The sequence below is a fragment of the Tamandua tetradactyla genome, chromosome 3, assembly GCF_023851605.1.
Source record: "Tamandua tetradactyla isolate mTamTet1 chromosome 3, mTamTet1.pri, whole genome shotgun sequence".
NCBI lineage: Eukaryota > Metazoa > Chordata > Mammalia > Pilosa > Myrmecophagidae > Tamandua > Tamandua tetradactyla.
Window position 1 is genome coordinate 3,099,773 of NC_135329.1, and position 25,441 is coordinate 3,125,213.

Here is a 25,441-nt window from a genome sequence, read left to right on the forward strand (position 1 = left end):
CACAGTCACAGTTTAAAGACACAAAGCTTTCTTTTAATAAGAATCTGGATATTTATTTGGAAAAATGATGCTGATCCTTCTGAAAATCCTCATAGTATTTATCCAGTAACATTCAAGCATTTATAATGACAAATTATTAGCAGGCACATTTGAAATATTTAGTAAGTGCACAGAAGGATGAATGAGCTTTAAATACACCAAGCTCTCCTCCACATTTGCAGGTGAAAAGTTTGAGCAATTTAACGATGTATTTGTCCATATTCATTTACTTGCAACTTCTCCAAAATACTGTCAAGTGGATAGTTGTTAAGGCCAGCACCATTTGTTTTTACACATTAGTAAGATAAACTTTCAAACATTTCAAGACAAGATGAAAAAAGATTTAAAACCTATTTTAAGTGATGAAGAGGAGCTAAATTTTCTTACCAAAAGTCTAATTTAATCTAAAACTCAGAAATTCTGTTCTTCAGAGATCATGATGTGAAGCAGTGCTTTCAAATGCTTTTGCTTATATAGTCCCCAAAATAATTTTGACACACAAGTGCTTTCTTGCACATACTGAAGTTATATGACAACTGTCACCAAAAGCTTTAGTTAAAAATGTATGTCATTTCTAATGTAGTATAAATTTTTACACTTTAAAATAAAATTTAAATCAATCTTCAAAAGAAACCCAGTGGGATGGTAATATCATATGGAATTGATTCCTTTTATCATCACCTAAAATAAAGTGAAATAATTTGAATAAAGTGAAATAATTTGTCTTTCTACTTCCCCTACACAATTCTATTAGAGTCTTGGAAATCTTTTCTTCATCATTGTTTCATGCTCCTCTAGAATAGACATACAAACAACAATATATATTGAATATATATAGAGAGAGAGAGAAAAATTAACCGATAAGTTAATTTTTGAGACCATAAGGCCCTAAATTTTAAAAAATTGTCCGGACTGAGTTATCATTACAATTATTATGACATACTCTAAACGAGAAATAAATTACTAATTTTGACCCAAAAAAATCATTAAAAATAAAATTTGGGGCAGTGCGACAGTAGCTCAGTGGCAGAATTCTTGCCTGCCTTGCCAGAGAGACCCAGGTTCAATTCCCAGTGCCTACCCATGCAAAAAATAAATAAGTAAATAAAATTTTATTGGAAAGATATCTCCAAGTTGGCTGGGTTGGGGAAACAGAGTTTATGAAGCCCTGAATAAAGGAATTGTTAATTTGTCCGTTTTTTGGTCTCTGGAGATTTTACCTTTCCAGGGAGTTCACCTGCAAAATTCAGGTTAAGTGAGAAATGTGCCTTTCTTGTGTAAAGTTAGGAAAATGGCAATACTGAAATGGGAGATGGGAACAAGGAATGCCAACTGAATCCAACTACTGTTTTAGGCAGATAAGTTTAAGGAAGTGAAAGATTTGGAAACTGATTCCTTTAAAACTATGCCCCTCCCTGTCTCTGCATACTACTAGGATATACACTATAGAGTGGACTGGGGGATGTACCCCAGTTTGGACTTGGTCTACATTCTGGTGGCTGTGGACGCATTATAAACAAGAGCTCTTCGAGATGCTACTTCATTTGAGAAGTGGCCCACATGAATCAAGTGGGTTGTAACTGAGATTACTGGAGTCCTTTGTGAGTGACTGGAAGATGAGACAGATGCCATGCAAAACTAAAAGCTAGAGGGGAAAGAAGAGGACATCCCCATGGGACAAAAAACAAGGAACCTCTAGAATGCCACAGTCTTTGGGGAGAAAGCATTACCTTGCTGATGCCTCAGTTTTGTACTTCTAGCCTCAAAACAGTGAGCCAATAGCTTCCCATGGTTTAAGCAAACCCACTGCAAGGTATTTATTTTAGCAGCCTGGAAATTAAGATACCTACCACAATTTGAGTACCACTCCTCAGATCAGAGGTGCCTCAGAACAGAGCTGTTCAACTTGAGCTATGCGGAGAAAAAGTACTTTTCCTGAGTTACTTCTCTGGCTAAATAACTGAATTTGAAAGTTTATGAGACAGTTCCATATTACATTTTGAAATCTGTTCTTTGGCCACTTGGATAGCTAAAACATACAACTCTGTATAATCTGAGATATCAGTCCCCCTTACTCAGCTGACTCATTCTGTACCTGTACAGTGTCTGACCTAAGAAAGACATATTGAGTCAGCATGATAGCTCCATCTGTTAAATAAGTGCTCAGGTAGGAGCATATATCACTATGGAAAAGCACCATGGTTAAAAATAGGGAGTTTTTACATGTAGATATTAAATGAGTGAAATGGTCCATTAAAACGTTAAAAAAGAACTCTATATTTTTAAAAGCTGTCTATTACTACTTGTGCTGCTTTGGATCTGTTATGTGCCCCAGGGAAGCCCATGATATTTTGATCTATTATTGTGGGTATAGTCCTATTGTGGGCAGGATCATTTGATTAGGTTGCTTCCATTGAGATATGACCCACCCAATTTCAGGGTGAGTCTTAATCCTTTCCTGGAGCCCTTATGAGGATATAAAGGACAGAAAAACTGGAAGGGAGAGATCAGAGACAAACCCTGGACAGAGGGAGAAAAGCCCTGGGAGAAGCAAGCAAGGACCCACACAAAGAGCCAGAACCTGGAAGCAACAAAACCTGGGAGAGAAAGTACCTTCCCATGTGACAGAGGAACCCCAGATGCTGGCAGCCTTTCTTCAGGAAGGTCTCCTCCTGTTGATACCCTAATTGGGACGTTTTCGTGGCCTTAGGACTGTAAATTTGCAACCTAATAAATCCCCATTGTAAAAGCCAACCCATTTCTGGTATATTGCATTCCAGCAGCTTTAGCAAACTGAAACACTACTCATCTTAAAACTTAATCAGTAATACCTGGATACATTCCAGAATATGTTCGGCATACAATTAAAAAGTAGTGGCAAAGTCCCTTGAGGAACCAGAGAAAAAATATGAAACTATTAAACTTTCTTACCTGGGAAATCCCTGATACTCTCTCAGACATTAGGGACTCCTAAGTTACTAGGTCATGCCCTTGATCTTGAGCCTTGCTCTTGTGAAACTTGTAACTGTAACGGAGAAGCTAAGCCTACCTTTAATAATGCCTAAGAGTTTCTTCCAGAAAAATTCTTTTGTTACTCAGATGTGCCCTCTCTCTAAGCCCATCTCTGTAAGTAAAATCATAACCCTCCCCATACGTGGAACAAGATGTCCAAGGATATAAATGTCCCTGGCAACATGGGACATGACTCCCAGGGATGAGCCTGGCCCTGGCATGGTAGAATCAACAACGCCTTCCTGACCAAAAGTGGGGAAAGAGATGTAATAAAATAAGATATCAGTGGCTATGAGATTTCAAATAGAGTTGAGAGGCTATTCTGGAGGCTATCCTTATACAAGCTTAAGCTAGATATTGCTAATTACCTTGGTTTGCTAACCCCCCAACTAACAGTATTACTGAAAACCCTAAAAAATACCCAGGGCTCTATCTGAGACTCCATAAAAGTTTTGCTAAGTTTATTTTTCAGAAACCTATAACTTCCAGATAATTCCTAGGCCAGATAAGCCCTGAATCCCAGAGTTACTAGTCTCTCCAAGAGCATCAACCAATGTGTCCCCTACCCCATAATGTTGACAGCCCTTTGAACATGAAGTTAGAATGGCCATTGCCCAAAAATCCCTAAGGAATGGAAGAAGGATCAAAGGAGGAGGAGGCATTGAAACAGAGAAGATAGGATTTAACAAATGTGTATGACTACTGAGTCATTGTACTGATATTTCTTTATAGTCTCCAGTGTCTAGAGAAGCTAGAAGAAAATACCTGAAATTGAAGAACTGTAACCATACCATGCTTTTAAGTTTGATCTATAATTACTTCTTAAAATGTACTTTTGAACTGTATCACTATATATGTTATATTTCACAATAAAAAAAAAAGGTTAAGAGAAAAGAAAAACCAAAAACTTAAGCAATAGGGTGCTTAGCCTGTGAAATGTCCTAAAATGTTTGGTTCAACTTTAGTACCTAAGTGAGTTTCAAGCAGAAACAGAATCACTTCCAGAAAGGATATGTTTCTTGTTCAGTCTCTGGAGATAGGAGCTGACCTTCTCCTGGAACATCAGTGTGGCTTCACATCCACAAGCATCTTCAGTGGAAATGAGTCTTCGTGCTTCTTCAATAGCTGGAGACATTGTTATATTTAGTAATTATTACAAATCAGTAATCTATGGGTCAATATTCACAATTTTAAAACTTAACTGAATGAATTTGTCAGGAGGTAAAGGATGTAGGACCAAACAGAAAGAGGAGAAAATACTTTTGAATGTTAATGTCACAAAAATATATATTGGGAAAATGTTTACAATTGTCAAAGTCTGAGGGGCATGTGAGAGTTCATTATTTTATTCTTTATAGTTTTGTATTGTCTGAAATTTTCCATGTTAAAAAGTAAACTTTAAAAAATCAAAAGATGGTTGATGTAGGGTGCAGCCAACTATACAGAGATAAGACAATGCTTTTATGAGACTGTGTCCTCAATAAGAACTGAAAATGACAACAATGGTCCTTTATTTGTGAGGCCAAAATGTTTCAAAGATTAAAATTAGATAATTCCTGATTTCCTATATAAGACCATTATTCTATTGAGTGGTTTGAATTGAGAATCCTACATCTTACCTTTGCCAGTTTTAATCTATTATGTACCCCAGAAGAGCCATGTTTTAATTATGTACCCCAGAAGAGCCATGTTTTAATCCTGAACCAACCTTGTGGGGATAGCTGTTTCTTCTAATCCTGATTGAATATTGTAGGATGGCAAATTTGATTGGATTATCTCCACAAAGATGTGATGAGCCCAGTTGTGGGTGTAACTCCAATCCATTTAGGGTGGGTCTTGATTAGCTTACTAGAGCTTTAAAAGGGGGAAAAGCTTGGAGAAACCTTAGAAACGACAGAGCCAATTAGAAATTTGGGAGATGGAAGCAGAAACAGTGTGAGTGCTAGGCAAGGATTCACAGAAATAGCCAGAACCTGAAGAGAAGAAATCTCTGGCCCTGGGAGATGCTAAGCTAAGAGATGATGCACAGAGTTGTGTCCCAGAGGAGCTAATTGAAGGCCCACGGATGCCTAGAGAGGAAACCCTGGTATCAGAAGCTGGAAGCAATAGAACCAGGAACAAGGACCAGCAGACGCCAGCCACGTGCCTTTCCAGATCACCTTTCCTTGAGCCAAGGTATCATCTGGATGCCTTAGGATATATTTATAGCCTTAGAACTGTAAACATATAACTTATTAAATTCCCTTTTTAAAAGCAGTTCCATTTCTAGCATATTGCTATACAGCAGCATTAGCAAACTAATACATTACCCACAAATACTTTGGAAATAAAATTCAGGTTTGTATGGACATTTAAACAAAACACTTGGGAAAGTGATTAAGCTAACTCCTGTTTCTTTCTGTAATACAGTGAGGCAACTATTCTTATTCACCAGAATAGTCCCTAAAACTGCCTGCTAGTTATAAGGATAACTTCCCAGGTCTGAAGGCTGATATAAAATCCTCTAATTGGGTGGTGGGCCATGGTGGCTCAGCAGGCAAGAACGCTTGCCTGCCGTGCCCGAGGACCCAGGTTCGATTCCCGGTGCCTGCCCTTGTAAAAAAAAAAAAAAAAAAATCCTCTAATTGGGGCAGGCCATGGTGGTTCAGCAGGCAGAGTCTTGTCTGCCATGCCAGAGACCCAGGTTTGATTCCCAGTGCCTACCCATGCAAAAAAGAAAAAAAAATCTTCTACTCAAATAGTACTATTGCCTGAAGACCAGCAAGGGTCCTTAGCTCCATCATTTTCTCTCGCATTCTGCAAAGATATGATATAGGGCTGGGTACTATATATTTCACTCGTTTAAATGTTATCTACCTACCTGTACAAATGCTACTAGAAATTTTTGGGACAACCAGCCCAAATACCACCTCAATCAGTAGATGAATTAAGCAGTGTTCTAGTTTGCAAGCTGCTGGAATACAGTATACCAGAAACGGAACCATTTTTAAAAGGGGGAATTTATCAGTAACTTGTATCAATAAAATTTTTTTTAAAAGTTAGGATGGCCATAACCCAAATACCCCTAAAGAGAAGAATAGAAAGATCAAAGGTGATGGTGGAGTTATATAGAGTTTAACAAAGGAATATGATTGCTGAATCATTAAATTAGTATTTCTTTTAGTCTCCAGCATCTTACAGCAGCTAGAAGTAAAAATCTAAAATTGTGGAATTGTAACCCATGCCAAACTCTGATATCTGTTCTATAACAAATTGTTTTGCTGTTCTTTAAAATTTGTTGCTTTTTTTGCATATGTTATTTTTCACAAAAAAGAAAAAAAAGTCAATTGTGATGATAAAAAAATATTTATTCCTTCTAGCCTCCTATGCACTGGTTCAGCTAGAAGGAAAAATCCGAGATGATGATATTGTAGCCAATGACAGATTCTGGGATCTGTCTGTAACTACTTGTTGAAGAGTACTTTGAAAACTATTGCTGTTTTCTTTCTTTGCTTTGATTATATTATATAATAAAAAAGTTTTAAAAAATTAGATGTATGGACAAATTAAAGACTTTGATGATTAAAAAAAGTGGGGGAGAATATATTAATTTGCAATATTACAGTTCTAAGGCCATGGAAATGTCCCAGTTAAAGCAAGTCTATAAAAATGTCCAAATTAAGGCACCAACAAGAGGTTACCTTCACTCAAGAAAGGCCAATGAAGTCCAGGGTTCATGTCTCAACTGGAAGGGCATATGGCGAACATGGTAATATCTGCTAGCTTTCTCTCCTGGCTTCTTGTTTCATGAAACTCCTCTGGGGACATTTTCCTTTTTCATCTCCAAAGGTCTCTAACTGTGTGGACTATGTAGCTCTGTGGCTCTGTAGCTTTTTCCAAAATGCTTCCTCTTCTAAACTAATCAAGACCCACCTGGAATGGTTGGAGTCACACCTCCCTCTAATCAAAGGTTAGATTAACCTCACCCACAGTTGGGTGAATCACATCTCCATGAAGATAATGCAATCAAATTCCCAGCCTACCACCGTGAATAGGGATTAAAAGAAACAGCTGCCTTCACAAGATGGATCAAGATTAAAGCATGGCTATTCTACGGTACATAATCCTTTCTAACCAGCACAGTCAGTAAACCAGAAGTATCTACCAGATATCACATACATGCCCATCATTCCTGTACAGAACATAAAAAGAGTACTCAGAGTACTTGACTAGTGTCTGTCTTGTCTGATGGACTATAAGCTCTATGAGAGAAGCTATGATAAAAATTGGGCAAGTCAGTCATTTTGAGAGGAATTATTTTAAGTTTCATTTAGAACAAGCTCAATTTGAGTTGAGCCAGTGGAATATCTTAATTATAGAAAGATGGAAAACTGGGAAAGAGCGCAGTTGAAAGTTGAGCAATGGATACATTCACAATAGCATCAAAAAGAATGAGATACTTAGGAATAAGACTAACAAAAGAAGTGTAAGACACACACTGAAAATTACAAAATGTTGTTGAAAGAAATTAAAGACCAAAGTAAATGAAAAGACATCCCATGTTAATGGATTGGAAGACTGACAAAATGACAACATTCCCCAGACTGATCTATAGATCCAAAACATTCCCTATCAAAACCCCAGGTGCCATTTTTGCAGAAACTGACAAGCTGATTCTAAAATTTATATGGAAAGGCAAGGGATCCAGAATAACAAAAACAATCCTGAAAAGAAAAGCAAAGTTGGAGCAGTCATACTTTATGATTTCAAAACTTACTACAAAGCTACAATAATCAAGACACTGTCGTACTGGCTTAAGGATAGTCATAAAAAATAGAATTGAGAATCCAGAAATAAACTTATGGTTATGGTCAACGGATTTTCAACAAGGGTGCCAGGACAATTTAATAAGGAAAGAATAGTCTTTTCAACAAATGGATAACCACTTGCAAAAGGACAAAACCCTAACCCTAACCCTAACCCTAACCCTAAAAATTAACTCAAAATGTATCATAGTATTAATGTGAAAGATGAAAGTATAAACCAGAAAACATCCACATAAATCTTTGCAACTTTGGGTTAGAAAATGGTTTCTTAGATATAATACACAAAAGCACAAGAAACAAAGGAAAAAATAGATAAAATTGGATTTTATCAAAATTAAAATGTTTTGTGCTTCAAAGGAATCCATCAAGAAAGTGTCCCACTGAATGGGGAAAAATATTTGCAAATCACATGTAAAATACAGGACTTAGATCTAGAATATATGAAGAACTCTTTTAACCCAATGATGAAAAGAAAGCCGAATTTAAAAACTGGACAGAATACTGCAGGTGGAAGACTGTAATTCCCTTATAAATCTTTATGCTGTGGTCAAGCAGTCAGATTGTGTAAGAGTTTACTGGCTGGCTGTAAGACAGGCAGAGCAGTGCCTGGGACCCTGAGGGAACTGTTTCCCAGGGAAGAGGGGACATTCAGAACCATGAAAATGAGGGAATTCCTAGAACCACATTTGCATACCCAAGGCAAAAGTATGGTCAAAAAGGATCGGGGAGGCCTCTAAACTTTGGCCTGGAGCTATTCCCTAACTCATTGTATGGATAAGCCCTGAAGGAGAGCACTTCCATAGGTCAATTTGCAAAAACTGGGAAAGGTGTTTCCTTTTGTTGCTTTGGTTTGGTTTGGTTTGGTTTGGTTTGGTTTGGTTAGCTCCTGACATTCAAGGAAAGCTCTGTCATAACACTAGCTGGATAACTTAAGAAACAGAGTTTAAATTCTAGCAATAGCACATTAAAATATTAAAATATTCAGGTTTAAACAAAAGATTACAAAACAGAAAGGTACAAGAAGCAATGGCCCAAGCAAAGGAAAAGATTAAAACATCAGAAATCAGCAATGAAGATGACTAGCTCTGGGACATACCAGACAAAGACTCTTTTAAAAATTATTTTAAAAATGCTCAAAGACTGTGTGGAAGACCCGGGTTCGATTCCTGGCCGGTGCACTCAAAAAAAAAAAGAAAGAAAAAGAAAAATGCTCAAGGAGTTAAAGGAAAACATAGACAAAGAAGTAAAGGGAATTAGGAAAATGGGAGATGAACACAAAGAGAATATCAGTAAAGAGATGGAAGTTAGGTAAAGGAACAAAACAACTGAAGTATACAGTAACAGAAATTTACAGATCCCCTAGAGGGCTTCAACTACAGATTGGAGCTGGCAGAAGAAAGAATCAGAGAACTTGAAAACAAGGCCATTGAAATCAGCCTGAGGAGCAGAAAGAAGAAAGAATGAAGGAGTGAACAGAGCCCGAGGAGCCTGTAGGACACCATCAGTGTGCCAGTATATGCACTGTCGGAGTCCCAGGAGAAAAACAGAAAAAAGGGACAGAAAGAATATTCAAAGAAATAACAGCTGGATACTCTCCAAATTGAACAAAAGACATGAATATACAGATTCAGAGAGGCACAAAGTAGATCAATGGTTGCCGAGGGCTGGGAGGAGGGCAAAGAAGGACTGACTGTTAATAGGTATGAGTTTCTTTCTTTTGGGGTAATGAAAATGTTCTAAAATTAGATAGTGATGATGCTTGCACAACTCCATAAATATACTAAACCATTAAATTGTACCTTAAAAGGGTAAATTTTGTGGTATGTAAATTACATATTAATAAAGCTGTTATTTTAAAAAAAAAAGATGTTGGTACAGACTTAAGTCAGACACCGAGAAGTGAAGAGCCTATCCTTGCTCAAATTTACAGGCTTTTAATGAGGTTCTCTTTTTTCTTAACGTATGCCACTAAGGTAGCATTTATTTTATGCTTCCTCATAATAATAATAATTTCCCCCCAGGGTTATTTGTCTCTATTCCTTCCATGGGTCATAGAGTACTAGATAAATAACGGTGACTCCAAAAATATTTGCTGAACAACTAAATAAGTCAATGACCAAACAAATGAAATGAGTTGACTGCATAAGCCATTATTGACCATGCTGGGTTGCTCACGTTCCAAGAGGAAAAAAATGCCCGGTATTGATTTTCTGATGATAAAACACTTAGGAAGGGTGATAAAACTCAGACATTCTCAAATTCTAAAGGTAAGCCACTCCTCCTTTTTCTCAACCACCCCAACAAATTGATCCATACTTTTATCAAATGAAGAAATAGCAACTGAGTATGCAGGACGTGTCAGCTGTCCTGGTCAATATTAGCAATAGGGACGAGTTCACTGCCCACTGGAAGGGGGTTATGGTCTGGGGAGCATGGAAACACATGGCCAAAACTCACCTGACACTTCTCTGCCACATCTACTCCACACTCAGCCTTCCCTTTCTCAGTAAAAGTATCCTATCCCACATTTCCTCAGGTCAGAGACCTGGAGGCCATCCCTATTCCTTCTGCCCCATCCCTCACTTCCAGTCTATCACCAAGCCCTGCTCACCCTACCTCCAGAATATATCTTGAATCTGCTCTCGTCTGTCACCACCAGCATCATCCTAGCCCAAGTCTGGACCCAGCCCAGGTCTCCTAACTCGCCTCCCACTTCTGCTCTTCGTTTTCTCCCATCTACTCATCACACACCAGCTGGAGTAACTTTAAATATAAATAACCACTTCACAGCCACTGCAATGGCTATAATAATAATTCTTTTAAAAAACAGAAAATAAGTGTTGGCAAGGACGTGAAGAATTAGAACCCTGTGCACTCCCACCCACGCCCTCAGGTGGGAATATAAGATGCTGCCACTGCTGTGGAAAAGTTTGGCAGTCCCCCAAAGAGTTCAACTATAAACCCCAATTGCACTCCTAGCTATACACCCATAAGAACGGAAAACTGATACCCAAACAAATATTTGCACATGTTCATAGCAGCACTATTTAAATAGGCAAAAGGTGGAAACAACCCAAATGTACATTAATGAATGAATGAATAAACAAAATGTGGTACATGCATACAATGGACTATTGTTCAGCCATAAAAAGTCATGAACACTGACACATGCTGCAACGTGGATGCACCTTGAAGACATCATGCTAGGTGGAAAAAGCCAGACCCAAAAGACCACATACTCTATGATTCTTTATACATGAAATATTCCAAATAGGGAAACCTGTAGAGACAGAACACAAGGTTGGTGGTTGCCAGGGGACAGGAGGAAGGGGGAGCAGGCTGCACAACACTGTGAAAGCACCAAACGCCACTGACTGTTCACATTAAAATGGTTAAGTTTATGTTATGTGAATTTCACCTCGATTTAAAAAAATCATGTTGCTCCACTGCTTTGAACCTTTCAATGGCTTCCCGCTGGACTTAGAATAAATTATAAACCCTTTCTCTTGACCCATGATCTGAGCCCTACCTAGCTCTCCAAACTGTCTTGGGCCACACCTCCCCTGGCTTATGGAGCTCCTTTCATTTCCTCTTGCCACTTATTCAAGCTGCTAGCAGCACTGTGTATTGCTCTGTCACCTTCTTTCCCCAGCATTCCAGTCTCAACCTAAATTCAGCTTATCCTTCAGTTCTCCAATGTCCCTTCCCTGAGAGGGCCTCCCCGCTGAAGAGGATCCCCGACCCCATTATCCCAGCACCTCATTTCCTTGTTGCTCGTATGGAATTTGTAAATGTGTTTGTACTTGTCTTTTCTCCCATACTGTTATCAAAACCATATGCACTTTGTTCGTGACTGTACACCTTGTGCTTAGAATATGTTATAATATCCATGAATGGAAGGAATGATGAAGGGACACACACAGGAAACTATAACCCAGGGCTCCTATACTCAAAGCAAGGACAGTTCAATAAAGGTAACTCTGGCAGAGGAGGTAAAAATTGAGCAAGCCCTAGGGATTAAAAAATAAAGCATTATGATACTGTGAGCCATTGACTGCATACTTTGGATGGATAATATGGTGTGTGAATATGTCTCAATAAAATTGCATTATAAAGCAAATATTATTTTGTAATATCAGTTTCAAATAAAGTAACATATAGCACACACGTAAGTTATGAAGCATAATAAATAAATACCAATAAACCTACTTCCTAACTTAAGAATTAAAACATTACTAATACTGTTGAGAAGACATCATTTAAAAAAAGTGAAAGGATAAACTCGTCTAGGAAAGTATTTGCAACAAATGAAATCAACAAATGTATATACGGAAATGTGATGACTTCCTATGAATTGATAAGAGAAAAAATATATAGCTCAGCAGAAAAATAGGGAAACAATATACACAGGAAAAGAGGCATGACCTCGTAAGTAAGCAGGAAATGGAAACATCAGGACCGCAGTGAATACTGCTTGACATCTAGTAGATGCAGCACGTAATGCAGCAACACCGAAGGCTGGCAAGAACGCCGTTCTCCAATGCTGAGCAGCGAGACCAGCGAGGGCGTGGGGCACGCTGAGACGCAGGCCCCGCAGTTCCCGGTTCTCGGCTGGACCACAGGGTCTGGGCACAGGGGTGCGGGAAGGCAGTCCCCACGGGCGGGGCACACACCGCGGAGGGGAGCGTCCGTGGGTGAGACCCCGCCTCCGCGGGAGTCACGGGGGGGTGGGGGCTGTGGCCAGGGCAAGGCCTCAGACGGGGGGCCGGGGGTGGCGCCCGAGCGCTGTCCACGCCTCGTGGGCCAAAGGTGCACTTACCTGAGCACGACTTCCCGTCCGGCTGCAGGGTGTAGCCCGGGAAGCAGGCGCAGTGCACGGCTGCCCCGTCGCTCACGCACACGTGCTGGCAGCCATGAGTGCCCAGCGCGCACCTGTCGCGGGCTGCCCACGGGCGGGCCGAAAGGACAAGCCACAAGTTCAAGGAAACATTAGGACCCCAACTTGGGCGGGGCGCGGGAGCTTCAGGGGGCCCCAGCGAGCGCGGAGGGCAAACCCAGCAGGGTGGGCAGTCCCAGGGCTCCGGGTGCAGCGCGGTCTCCCGGCCTGCCTCTCCCAACCCCTTAGCCTCGCCCTTCGCTGCGCTCGCCCCGTTCCTTTCCTGCCCCTGTAGATGCCGCAGCACCCGGGCTGCGCTGACTCTTGGTTGTATCCACACTAATCTTCAGCCTTCCCTGATGCCTGGCCACACTTCCGCTCCCCAGGGACCATCTCATCATCGTGGGGCATCACCAGGCACTTGGTCATGCAGCTCAGTGGGCAGCTGCTCGACAGGACTAGCTGAGCAAGGGCTGCCCCTGGAGCTCACAGAGCAGAACTGAAAACTCTGAGCTGGGAACGTGCACACAAGTCAGCACAACCAGAAAAATGATCCTCACAGGGACCAGGCAGCACATGATTAGACACCAAGTGCTCCTTATCTATCCCCAGTCCACATGCTGCCTGGATGAAAACACTTGCCCAGGCTTGGGGGCAAGTAGAGATAAGCTCTGCCCTGGTCCTGGCCCAGGACAAAGGAAAACAGCCATCCCCCTCAGTTAGTAAAGCCAGAGGGGCTTCCGGGGGACGCCGGCCCCTCCTCTGCCTGTGCAGGGGCAGGCCACCTGTCTGTTCCCAACCTCCCGTGGCTCCCGAATGCCTGAAGAATACCTTTGCCTGGAAGGCGAGACCCTACAGAACGTGAGAACCTACAGAACGTGACACCCTATAGAACGTGACACCCTACAGAACGTGAGAACCTACAGAACGTGAGAACCTACAGAACGTGAGAACCTACAGAACGTGAGAACCTACAGAACGTGAGAACCTACAGAACGTGAGACCCTACAGAACGTGAGACCCTACAGAACGTGAGAACCTACAGAACGTGACACCCTACAGAACGTGAGAACCTACAGAACGCGAGAACCTACAGAACGCGAGAACCTACAGAACGCGAGAACCTACAGAACGTGAGAACCTACAGAACGTGACACCCTACAGAACGTGAGAACCTACAGAACGCGAGAACCTACAGAACGCGAGAATCTACAGAACGTGAGAACCTACAGAACGTGAGAACCTACAGAACGTGAGAACCTACAGAACGCGAGAATCTATAGAAGGTGACACCCTATAGAAAGTGAGACCCTGTAGAACATAAATTGCCTTCCCAGCCTTGACAATAATATCCCCTTCATCACTACAATTCAAGTCTTCCTAGCAAATGCCCAAGAGAAGAATCTTTCTCTTTCTCAGCTCACCCACTCTGGAGATAACTGGACATGCCCATACCCCTTGTCCACCTTTTGGGGGCTACACATTTAATCCCAAGGGGAAAGTCAGCCAATAAAGGGGGTTGACCATGTTCCAGTGGCCCCTCCTTTACAAAAGCACCCACTGATACTTCCCACAAGCGCTAACGAGCCCACCACCACCTCTTCCTCCTCTAGCTCTTTTTCATCCTGTACTGTGCAGTGAGGCAGTGGCGCTTAACTGGGTTCAAATCCGGCCTGTGCTACTTTCTAATGGAAACCATGGAGCTACTTGATGGCTATGCCTCAGTTTTCTCATAAAGCCGCTATGGGGAGGGGGCTTCCGTGTCTAGATGGCCCAGGACCTCGGGCAGCTCAGCAGGACTGAAGGATGTCTGCTTCAATTCATTATCTGGGCGTCCAGCCTGGAGCAGTCTGCCTTAAATGAAATCTTTCCTTGATACTCTCTTTCTTTAAATAAAATGTTCCATTTTAGTCCACAATATCTGTTTACATATATGGCATTTTGCTCTCCTTTGTTTCGTTCTCCCAGGTCTTCAGCGTCCCTGGCAGCCTAAATGGGAGATGGGTGCCCGGCTGGAGAAGGGCAGCAGGTGGGAGCCCCCCCGGGTCCCGACACAGTCCCTCCCGGCCCCTGCCTCCGGGAGCCCCTGCCCAGCCGGCCCCCCAGCCCGCGGAGCTCTCCATGCCTGGCTCTGGCCACCTATTCCCTGCCTGGCCGAGACGCTGGTTCTCTTCCACCAGGCTTTAAGAGGCTCAGCGGCAGCAGCTGAGCCTGTCCTATCCCCATGCCCTGAGGTCCTGGGAACACGATATGTGCTCACTGCTCTTTCATTGCTTCATCTGAAAAAACAGAATTGGTGATTCACCATTTCCCTTAATCTGTCATGAAAAGCGCACATACTGTATCTCAAGGGACAGGGAAATACATAAAATCTAAAACATACTGGATATGTCACAACTCAGCACACCTCGAGAGGTGGAAATTTCCGTTAGGAATGTTTCTATGTTATAAATGCCGCCCTGTTCTACCAGCCAGCTGCAGTGGAATGGGGCTCGGCGGCCCTGGCGGGCGCGGCAGCCAACTCCCCCATCAGGTCCAGACTCCGGGAAGATTGATGGCTGGAAACCATCGGGAAAGGCCTGCTTCAGACGGGCTGGAAGGGCCGGGCGTGTAAGTCAGCCGCTTACAAAGCCCCCTTCACCCAAAACGCCCCAGCTTTAAGATTAATGCTGCAGAAAATTCCGGGCCGAGTTTTAACTAAAAAACAATCAGCAAAGTCACTGTCCAATGACTCCCTCTAAAGTCTCTGTCTGCTTTAGGAGAGCTATAAGATGGTCCTGGACACCTGACACGCCTGTGTCTTCCTCATACCGCACTCGCCACCACTGCCTCGTAGTTTTCGGAGGCTGTCCAGGGGGTCACCTTTTCCCAGCCTCGGCTGCTGCATCCTGAGTCAATTTCACCACCAGGGAAAGAGCTGAGGGAGGAAGAGCTAGAGGCGTGAAACCCACCTGAACACGTTTTATTATCCGGGTTCAGAGCATAGCCCTCGAAGCAGTCACAGTGGTGGGACCCAGCTCCGTCTGGCACACAGATGTGCTGGCACGCGTGTGTGCCTGAGGCACACTCATCCTGAGCTGTCCAAACAAAGCCCAAGAGAAAAGAAATAAGAAGTGCAAAGGTTTGCACTCCCCACTCTTACAGATCCACCTGTGCCCTTCCCCACCCCCAGATACGACGGCGTCCCCTCTCAGCTTCCTCCCAAGGAGACCTGATTTGGAAACGGTCATCTTGGCACACCGAGTTAGTTAAGCAAAGGTCCCACAGGAGCAGAGTGGGCCCTTAACTTGATGGGACTGGCAGCCTCATAAGAAGGGGACAGGGGACAGGCAGCAGAGGGAGCAGAGGCCAGCGACCTGGATGCAGAGGGAAACCCCGCAGCCGGGAGGGGCAGGGAAGGCCGCCCTGGACCAGGGAGAGCGTGGCCCCGCCCACGGCCCCGCCCACACCTTGGTCTCCTCTTCTGGCCCCCAGAAGGGCAGAATAAATTTCTGTTCTTTTAAGTCACCAAGTTTGGGGTGATTTGCTACTGCAGCCTAGGAAACGAATACTCATATCTAGACATCTTCTTCGCACTAGAATGCATAAGAGGAAGACCTCTCTGCAGCCTTTCCAAGCCTTCAGTGTTATTTGCTCTAACTAGAGGCTGGCTGAGTTAAAGAAAACTCTACACAGCAAATGACCCACACTGAATTTTTATTATCTGAGAATCTCTTAAGTGTTTTCTTAAGCCTTCCTTTTAACTTTTTTATATTTATCCTAAATCAGAGGAATAGCAACAGTTGTGTGACTAAATTAAATTCAGAAAAACATAGAATTTGAAGAAATCGCAGTTCAACCCTCTCCTATTATAAATGAGGAAACTGAGTCCAGAGGAGACCAACAGAATCAGAGCCGTGTCAAAACTTCAGATCGAAATTTTCACTCAGTGTTGTTACTTCTGTACCAATATATTTTTTAAACTATGTTTTTATTTTGAAGCCTTTCATTTTGAGATAATCTAAGACTAACAAAAAAGTTGCACCCACTCAGCTTCCCCCAAAGTTAACATATATACATATATATATATATGTAGTATAATTATTAAAACCAGGGAGTTAACACTAATATAATTCTGTTCCCTAATCTACAGACCTGGTTCAGATGCTGCTGATTGCCCGCTAATGTGCAATTACGCCATGTCTCAGCCTCCTTCAGTCTAAGACATTTTCTCTGCCTTTCTCTGCCTTTCGTGACGGTGACACTTTTGAAGAGTACTGGAAAATCATTTTGTAGCCTGCCTCTCTGGGTTTGTGTGACGCTTCTTTGTGGCACAGCAGGAATCCACAGAGGTGGCCCCATGTCCTCAGTACATGGAGCCCAGCTGCCCACTGGCATCCTGCTGCCAGCCACAGCAGCCCTGAGCACGCGGGGCAGGCGGGGTCCAGGGTTCCCCCCTACAGTGCTTTTCCCTCGGTAGGTACACAAGGTAAACTGTAGGGTGGTGTCTGGTTTTAACTTACTAAATCGTCCTTAGCCGTTGGAAGAAAGGACCGTCAGGGCTGGGTACCTCGGAGAAAATGAACAACTCGTCTACCCATGTGGGCAAGATACACATATGATGCCATTTCTAACTTCTGTAAGACTTAGAAACAGGAAAAGCCCAAGGGAGGGAAAGAGTCCGTGAGGCCCAGCCTTCCAACAGTGGAGAGGCAGATGCGCGGACAGGCGGGTGGCAGGTGGCGACGGGGGAGGCCCTCCCCCCTACCTGAGCAGGTCTTCCCGTCGTCCTGCAGGGTGTGGCCCTCGTAGCACTCGCAGTGGTAGGAGCCGGTCCCGTCATTCACACAGATGTGCTCACACCCGTGAGTGTTCAGAGCACACTTGTCAACAGCTGTCAAAAGACGATTGGTAATTCTTAATATTATCACATAGAAGTATGATCATCATTTCTTAGTACATTTGCATCGATTTAGAAAAAGAAATAGTAAGACAACAGAAAAAGAAATAAAATGATAATATAGAGAAAAATAAAAATAAAAAATACAAAAATTATATATAAAAAAACAAACACACAAACAAAAAAAAAGACGATTGGGACGCACGGGGACACATGGAAAGCAAATGGTAAATAAGCGCACGCTTGCACACATGCACACACACAGCTCAGCATGTCCTGTCCACTCTTTCCCTGACAGCGACTCAGGCAAGACCTTGCCTCCCTCTGGGTCTTATTTTCATTATCTGTTAAATGAGTCAGTTGGATTAAACAATTGCTGAGTTCTCTTCCTCTCAAAACATGTTTTCTAGGATTTGAAAAAAGGGACCTAATTCCCTTTCTTCCTTAACGCTCTGTGAATGTTCAGATACCAGGTGAGTGCAGATCTCTCCAAAGTTTAAAGTTTTTCATGGTGAAAAGGGACGGAGAGGAGCGCAGAGGGCCAGTTCACAGCGTGGAGGGCAGCTCTCCCCAGTACCCCCTAGTCGGCGGCCCCAGACAGGCCTCACCTGAGCACGTTTTCCCGTCGGTATTCAGGGTGTAGCCTTGGCTGCACTCGCAGTGGTGCCTGCCGTCCCCATCGCTGACACACACGTGCTGGCACTGGTGTGTGCCCAGTGCACACGCATCCACGGCTGTGCAAAGGAAGGTCAGGACAGTCAGAACGGACACACGAGAAACATTTCAGATCCTTTCCCCCACATCAAAGACATGTTCTCCAGGCTCACTTCTGACTATTTTCAGTTCACTATAAAAGTTGGCTGCTTCATTTTCTGCCTCTGGCTTACTAGAAACACCCCCCTGTTACGCTACTAATTTGAAACTGCAGATTTTGTTGTAGACACTCTCAGAGGAGAAAGGAAACTTTGAATTTGAAGTTGAAGCCAAACACTTAAGATGGGCCAGGCAGCTTACTGTTTTTTTCAGCTTCACCTGCCCATGGAGAAGATTTTTGTTCCCCAGCCACCAGTGATAGGGTGACAGTGATGTGTTTTCTCTGGTCATCTCTGGGCAGCCAAAATCTGGTTTCCAAGAGTTCTGCACTTTGTGTCTAAACAGAACACACAGGCATTGCCCTGTCCCTGCCACTCACTGGCACTCAGAGTGATACTTATTTGAACATGAAAATCATAGAGGACACCACAGGCTACTGCCTTCGGCCCAGGCAACATGGGCTCTCAGGTTCAAGTACAGATATATACAGTTCCTGGGACTCCAATATCTGCACGGAGAATGAACTCACACACTAAGCACAGACAGGTCAAAAGAAGAGGAAAGAAGAGAAAATAAATGAGATTCCATGAGCTAAACTGTGTCTCCATCTTTTTGCTCCTGGAGCCAATTATATCTCATTGGACTCTTTTATTCCCCTAACGGCATGTTTTGAAAGATGAATCAATGAATTTAGTCATTTCTGAGAAACGAAGGAGGCCTGTTGGAGGAGGCTGGCACCTCCGGGGCAGGTAATCCAGCTCCATTGTCCTTGGCAACAGGACAAGGCTAATATTTTCCCAAGAAGGGCCTTTTCATGGAACGATCTTTCCAACTCATTGACTACAACAAGCTGCCCCTCAGTCTACTTTCCATAGACAGGACATTCTCCCCCCAGCACAAGCGGGCCTTCTGTACTGGAAGGAAGAGATTGCCGGGCACCACTGCTTACTCATGGGCTTCAGGCCCTGCCTCAGGTGCCAGCTCGGAGACCCGTCTTCGCCACACAACGGCGTCTCGATGGAAATGTTCTCACCCAGGACCACAGGCAAGGGGCGTTTCCTGGGAGACAGTGAGCCCCTTTCTTTGGGGAAACCAACGGCTGCCAAGTAGATGCCACCAAAGCCAGAGAAGGCCTGTGAAGACCCAGAGAGCCGGGGCAGGAAAGCAAGAAAGCCAGGGCTGGCCGAGGCGAGGCAAGCTTTGCCTCAGATCAGGACTTCGTGTCCAGTTTCCTGGCAAACTTGTCATGGCTAGATTTCAAAATAATTTACATAGAAAGCCGCCTTGGCATTTGCTATTGTAACTGCTGGCTCCCTTGCCCGTCTCGCCACCCCACTGCCCCTGTCCCCGGACAGTTACGGGGTGCTTAGGAGAGAGCAGCTTCACCTTTGCATCATCAGCAATCAACGAGCACATGCAGAGTGAACAGATGTGGAGCAAGTGATGCAGCAAAAAGGCCTCTGGGTTTTAAAATTCACCTGAGCTAGGAATGTCTCAAGACCTGCTTAGATAATTGGAATGAATGCTTTAAAAGCATATCTCCGAAAGTTTGATTTGCACCAATTCATAGATCTGATCAGTGACTAAAAATAAACCCCAACCTTGAACGGATTACTATTGTGGATTTGCCTAATTCACTCTAAAAATTCTGATTAGCATGTTCATGTTCAAACTCCTTCTGAAAAGGGAAAAAAGGAGTAAAAGGGGAGTGAGAGAATTTTAAAATTCTGTTTCTTGGGCTCTTTCAAGTGAGCTGACACCTATCTCCCTGGTCCTTAATCCCATCCATCCACACGGAACAATCCGAGAAAGAGGCAAATCTGAATGCCAGGGCACACATCTAGAGGACACGCTGGCCAGCAGTGACAGTGGAACGTGGCCTGCCAACCCTCCTGTGGACAGACACCGGGCCCTGTCTTGTGCAGAACAAGCGGAGTTCTGTTCCTGCTGAGCCAGTAACGCTACAGCAAAAATCTGGGGGAAAAATGTAGCGGTGTGGGGCAGGGGAGAAGAGAGGTGTCTTGAATTTGTTTGTTTCTGACTCTAACAGCAGGATCATTTATCTGGGGTATTTTCAGACCGTCACCTCTCTAATGCAAACATGAAGATTTTATGAGCAAACCCAGTTATATATAATGCTGCTCTATATTCCTAAACCAACAAAAGTGTGTTTAAGTTGGTATAAAGCACCGAGAAAGCACGGCTTATATTTAAGTTTCCCATAAAATTTCCACCAAAAGAAAGAAAAGAATAGCTTCCTTTTTCGATGGGTTCACCGCATGTGACTGCATCGTTTCTAGTTGGAAGCGCAGACTCACCGCAGAAAGTCTGCTGGAACTTGGAGGACAGTTTCTCAATGACCCCGTACGTCTCCACGTAGAAGATGTGCTCCTCCAGGGGCTCACTGGCAATCACCTTGAGGGACTCCATGTCGGCCCGGTCCACCCCCACGGCGAAGAGCTCGATGCCGGACGCCCGTGCCTGAGCCGCCACCTCGGCCACCTCGTCCTGGGGCCTCCCGTCCGTCACGATGATGGCCACCTGTGGGATGTTGGCGGCGGAGCCCCGAGCTCCTGCCCCGGTGGAGAAGGCCCTGTCCATGGCGGTCTGGATGGCCAGGCCGGACATGGTGCCCGTGGCCAGGGGAGTGATCCGAGCCACGGCCTGCTGCAGGGGCTTCTTCTCCGGGTAGGTCTGAAGATCGAACTCCATCTTCACGGTGCTGGCGTAGTTCACCACCGCCACCCGCGTGGCTGCCGCCCCGATGTCCAGCGCGTCGATGATCCGGGAGACAAAGGTTTTCACCTTGGTGAACTCCGGTGGCCGCACACTGCGGGAGCTGTCGATGATAAACACCAGGTCCAAGGGCCTGCTCTTGCAAACACCTGCAAAGAAAGACAGGGGTGGGGGCAGAAAGGATGAAGCAGTGGCCACACTGTGACCAGCCATGGGATGGTCCTCACACCTGGAGAGCGTGGGGGTTCAGACCACTAGGCCAGGCAGCCCCCCCTGGCCCCAGCAGCACCATGTCCCGCTACTTCCCCAAGACCGCCCTTCCCTTCAGAATTTCCTTGGTGGGTAGTCCCCAGATCCTTCATCTCCGGACTGGCCAAAGCCTGAAACTTCACTTAGATCCTTATCCCTCTGCTGAAAGTTGTACCCCCCGAGAACAGCTGTACAATGGCACCACAGCTCCCGAAGCAACAGGGAAAGTGTCCCTGGTGGTGGAAAAGGCCTGGGCTCCGGGCCAGGGTCAGCCTCGGGATGTGCCTGCTGCCCAGGTCTCCTCAGGCCCCCGGGCAGGGCCGGGCTGGGAGCGAGGCATCCTGATGCACTGCTGATGATTTCCTTCCTCACCCACTTGCAAAGGGATGGACCCTGCCCCAGAGAGCCTTGGTCCTCCAGCCTGCAGGTCCTTCAGGTTCTTGGAAAAGACGACGACAATCCTTGTGAGCACGTCTTATTTAAGAAGCCTAGAGATGGGCCTGCGGTGGGTCCCACCAGCACCCGGCACACTCTCTCGGTCTCCTCTCTTTCATTTATTCACACCCCAAATATTTTTTGATGTGTTAAGCCCTGGAGCTACAAAGGCAAATAAGCCAGACCCCCACCCTGCAGATCCTCCCCTCTCTGCACACCGGAGCAGCTGGCATGCTGGAGCCACCGCGGAGCATAGCGGATTTCAGGTTTCATCTCTTCTTTCCTTCCCTGACTGTCCCGCCCCTCTCCGAGCAGCAAAATCAAGTCCACAAAGTCAGGGCTGGCTGAGAGAGAAGCCAGCTATTCTCTCAAACTTCTTTTCAAGCCATTCACCTTTCTCTCAACACACGTGCACACACACGCACATACACACCTCAAGCCCTAAGGGGAAACGAGACCCCTGGGTGTGAGGCGTCAAGCAGAGTCCCTCCTTTAAGGGAACTAGAAGCTGATACAACTCTAAGAAGGCAATTTCCTCAGTGTGGAGAGAAAAGAAAGAGACTCAAAATAAATTCCTGGGTGAAGAAGTGTATGACAGAGACAGCTCTAGCCTGGAGCAGGGATTATGCCTCTGTGTAGTTTTCTTTTCAAAATTTAGAATGCCTCTCCTGGTTTGATCTTGCTGCCTGGGGTATGTAATGAAGAAAATAAATAAGCCCTTCCTTCCAAGCACACCCAAGGGGTCACAGGGCACCAACCAGGCAGCCCTGTGAAGTGGTGCGTGCAGAGGCAGTTTTTATTCCCATTTTACAGATGAAAAACCTAGGTTTGGGGAGATGTCGTAGCTCAAAAGGGTTAGGGCATGGCCTGGCCTCCAGGTTTCCTGACTCCCCGCCCAGGGGGCTTCCACAGGGGTCTCCAGCTCGAGGCAACATTTCCCACACCCAGGTCAACATCACCTCGCGTACCTGGGGAGGTGAGCGTGTCGCCGGGGTCACCACCCCGAAATGGGCGCATGTCAGTCATTCAGTCAAGTGGACAGGAATTAAAAAAAAAAAAAGATTGTGTGCTTTGAATGGGCTGTGTGGTATGGGAATAAAGCTGTAAAAAAAAAAAACGTATTAACTTATCCAACTTCTATATGAGGAAATCAAAAAAAAAGGAATTAAAAGTCCATTTTTTAACACTCCAGAATTCCACATCATTCCTGCGATCGCCACGGACCAGAAGCAAAGAAGGCAGCGAGGGAAAGGGCGGTGGGGGAAACGCGCCCTGGTGGTGGACCTGGGTGGGTGGGCAGCTGGGGCGAAAGGAGCAAGGCTGAGCCCTGCCGGGCCGCAGCCCTGCAATCCCCGCGCCGCCCCGTCGCCCCCGCTGCACGCGCCGCTCCCGCTCCCGCTGCACGCGCCGCTCCCGCTCCCGCCCCTCGTTTGCCCACGGACCCCTCAGGAAGCCACAGGGGACTACGGCGCAAGGCCTTCGGAGGTGCCCTGGCCTAAGCCCGGCTTCCAGTACGGGCCCCACCAAAGGGGGATGCCGGGTGGGATGGGGGGCTCGGCCCCCGGGGTGCCCGGAGGCTGGAGCAGAGGCCGCGAGCCCCGCCCGGGCAGCCCCAGCACCTGGAGAGGGCGCGGGGACGGCTTCTCCCCTAGAGCCCAGGAGGGAGGGGTGAGGGCTGCCAGCGTTTGGGGTGCAGTGCGCTGACCCGGGGGCGACCGGTCCGGCTCACCGAGAGGGCTGTGAAATAACAAACGTGTATTTCACTAAGTCAGGAGACCAGCCACAGCAGCGACAGAAACTAATGGGGGGGGATCGCCAGGACCACCTCCTTCCTTCCTGGTGCGCCCGGTTAACTGTTCCTGCACCTCACTCCCATTTGCTAGACAGCAGCCATTTAATTCTCAGGGACAAAGAAAGGGAGAATCTAAATTTCCTAAACTGCTTCCACACCCACCCCATGGCCAGTTTCAGACAGTCCGGTAGATCAAAGCCCACTGCCCCAGCCTGGCAAGTCCTGGCTGCTGAGGGGCGAGCACTGGGAAAAGGAGAGAGGAGCTGCCCGCAGGGCTGGGTCCAGGCAGCGACGCCCCCAGGGCCCCCGACGGGGCTGGTCCTCCCCGCACCCCCCAGCCCTATTCCCAAGGGAAAGGCGGTCTTCTAGAAGTAAGGCTCGCCCCGGGACAGCCAGCCCTCGTGGGTCCCGGCCCTTCTGCCTCAACAGCAAAGCTGTCCCGCTTCAGATCAGCCCTCCAGGCCCGGGACCCTGTCGGACCAGGCCCCTGAGCTCTGGCTGACATTGTCCTCCTTGGGGTGGGCCAAGCACAGCAGCCTGGGGCCTCCAGCACTGGGGGCCAGACTGAGACCCGAAGCCAGGTGAGGGCCTGCTGCAGCGCCTCAGCAGGCCAGACGCTGGACATGACCGGGATAAAATGTGATGTAAGCCATACCAGAGCACTGAAGCTTGGAGCGATGGAAAGAGCTCTGCGTTGCACCACCTTCCTTTGATAAGCCTCAGTTTCCCTAAATGTGCTGTCCAGGGTTAGGTCGGGTGACCTCCCCCCTCTGTTGCCCTGGAGCTTTGCTGTGCCTCAGGAGGCAGTTACCCACCAAAAAGAGAAATGGAATTGTTCCCCAAAGACCCCAATTGTGTTGAGTCTCTGAGGATAATAGGAGCGGGTGGGTGTGGGGCCCTCGGGGCAGACTCAGGTCTGGGCGGGCGCAGGACAGGGCGCGGGCTCCTCAGACGTCCTTCCTGGCCTCACCTGCCGCCTCCCTGCCCTGCCCCGGCAATACCCAGAGGTAGAGTCGCAGGAAGGGCTCCCCGGGGGAGCCCCGACGCCGCAGCCCAAACTGCCCACTGCCTCCCCGCGCTCCCGGCCCAGGTCACAGGGTGACGTCGCTGGCATTCCAAAGCCAGCCCTGACGTACGCGAGCGCCCCTGGGCACCTGCCTTCCTTCCCCGGCCTCTGGCTCCCACGCCAGGGTCACTGGGTGGCCGGGGTCCCCGCCCGGCTCCTCTGCCAGGCCACCCCGAGCCGGTCTCCCACGCTCCCGGGCCGGGGTCCCTCCCGTGCCCCCGCTGTACCTGCCCCGCCGGGCTCGCGGGTCCCCGACGACGGCGCGCTGGTGGTGGCGGCCGCGGCGGGGCGGAGCGCGGGGCTGCGCCCGGGCCCGGGGAGCGCGGCGGGGGCGCTGCGGGCCGGGGAGCCCAGGGCGCCGGGGGGCGGCCGCAGCAGCAGCGGCAGGAGCAGCAGCGGGAGCAGCGGCTTGCGCCCCGGGAGGCGGCGCGCGGGGCCCGGGCGCGGCATGGTGCGCGGGGCGGCGGGGGCGTGGGGCCGGGTGCGTGCGGCCCGCGCTGGGGCGGCCGATTTCAAGGTCCCGCGGCCCCGAGCCCCGCCCCGCCCCGCCCCCGGGAGGCCGCAAAGCCCCGTCCGCCCCGCCCGGCCCCGCGCCCACAGCCACCGGGGCCCCCGAGCGTGCCAGCGGCAGCCACGGAATGTCTGGGGCGCGCGGGCCAGCGACCGTGGGCACCGCCGCCCCCTGCGCGCGGGCTGTCGGGGTGGGCCGGGCGGGGGCGTGGGGGCCTGGCAAGGACCC

At 47.0% G+C, this 25,441-nt stretch overlaps 1 protein-coding gene across 1 annotated transcript; it reads right to left on the reverse strand.

Annotated features, from left to right (window-relative positions):
• MATN3 (matrilin 3) lies at positions 1-25,152 on the reverse strand. Its single transcript, XM_077152160.1, has 8 exons — positions 24,930-25,152; positions 20,743-21,309; positions 18,220-18,345; positions 17,480-17,605; positions 15,684-15,809; positions 12,676-12,798; positions 4,066-4,176; positions 1-295 (listed from the first exon to the last, which is right to left on the reverse strand). The coding sequence occupies exons 1-8, from the start codon at positions 25,150-25,152 to the stop codon at positions 240-242; spliced, it is 1,458 nt and encodes a 485-aa protein (XP_077008275.1). The 3' UTR covers positions 1-239.
• Between the last annotated feature and the right edge of the window lie 289 nt (positions 25,153-25,441).

What these genes read in the sequence shown, in the direction of transcription:
- MATN3 (XM_077152160.1), bottom strand. Translation starts at nt 25,152, where the DNA reads ATGCCGCGCCCGGGCCCCGCGCGCCGCCTCCCGGGGCGCAAGCCGCTG. An exon ending in CGACGGGAAAACGTGCTCAG is followed by an intron (nt 17,606 to 18,219) that starts GTGAGGCCTGTC and finishes GTCTTTTGACAG; the next exon opens with CTGTTGACAAGTGTGCTCTG. An exon ending in GGATAATAAAACGTGTTCAG is followed by an intron (nt 12,799 to 15,683) that starts GTGGGTTTCACG and finishes GCCCGTGGGCAG; the next exon opens with CCCGCGACAGGTGCGCGCTG.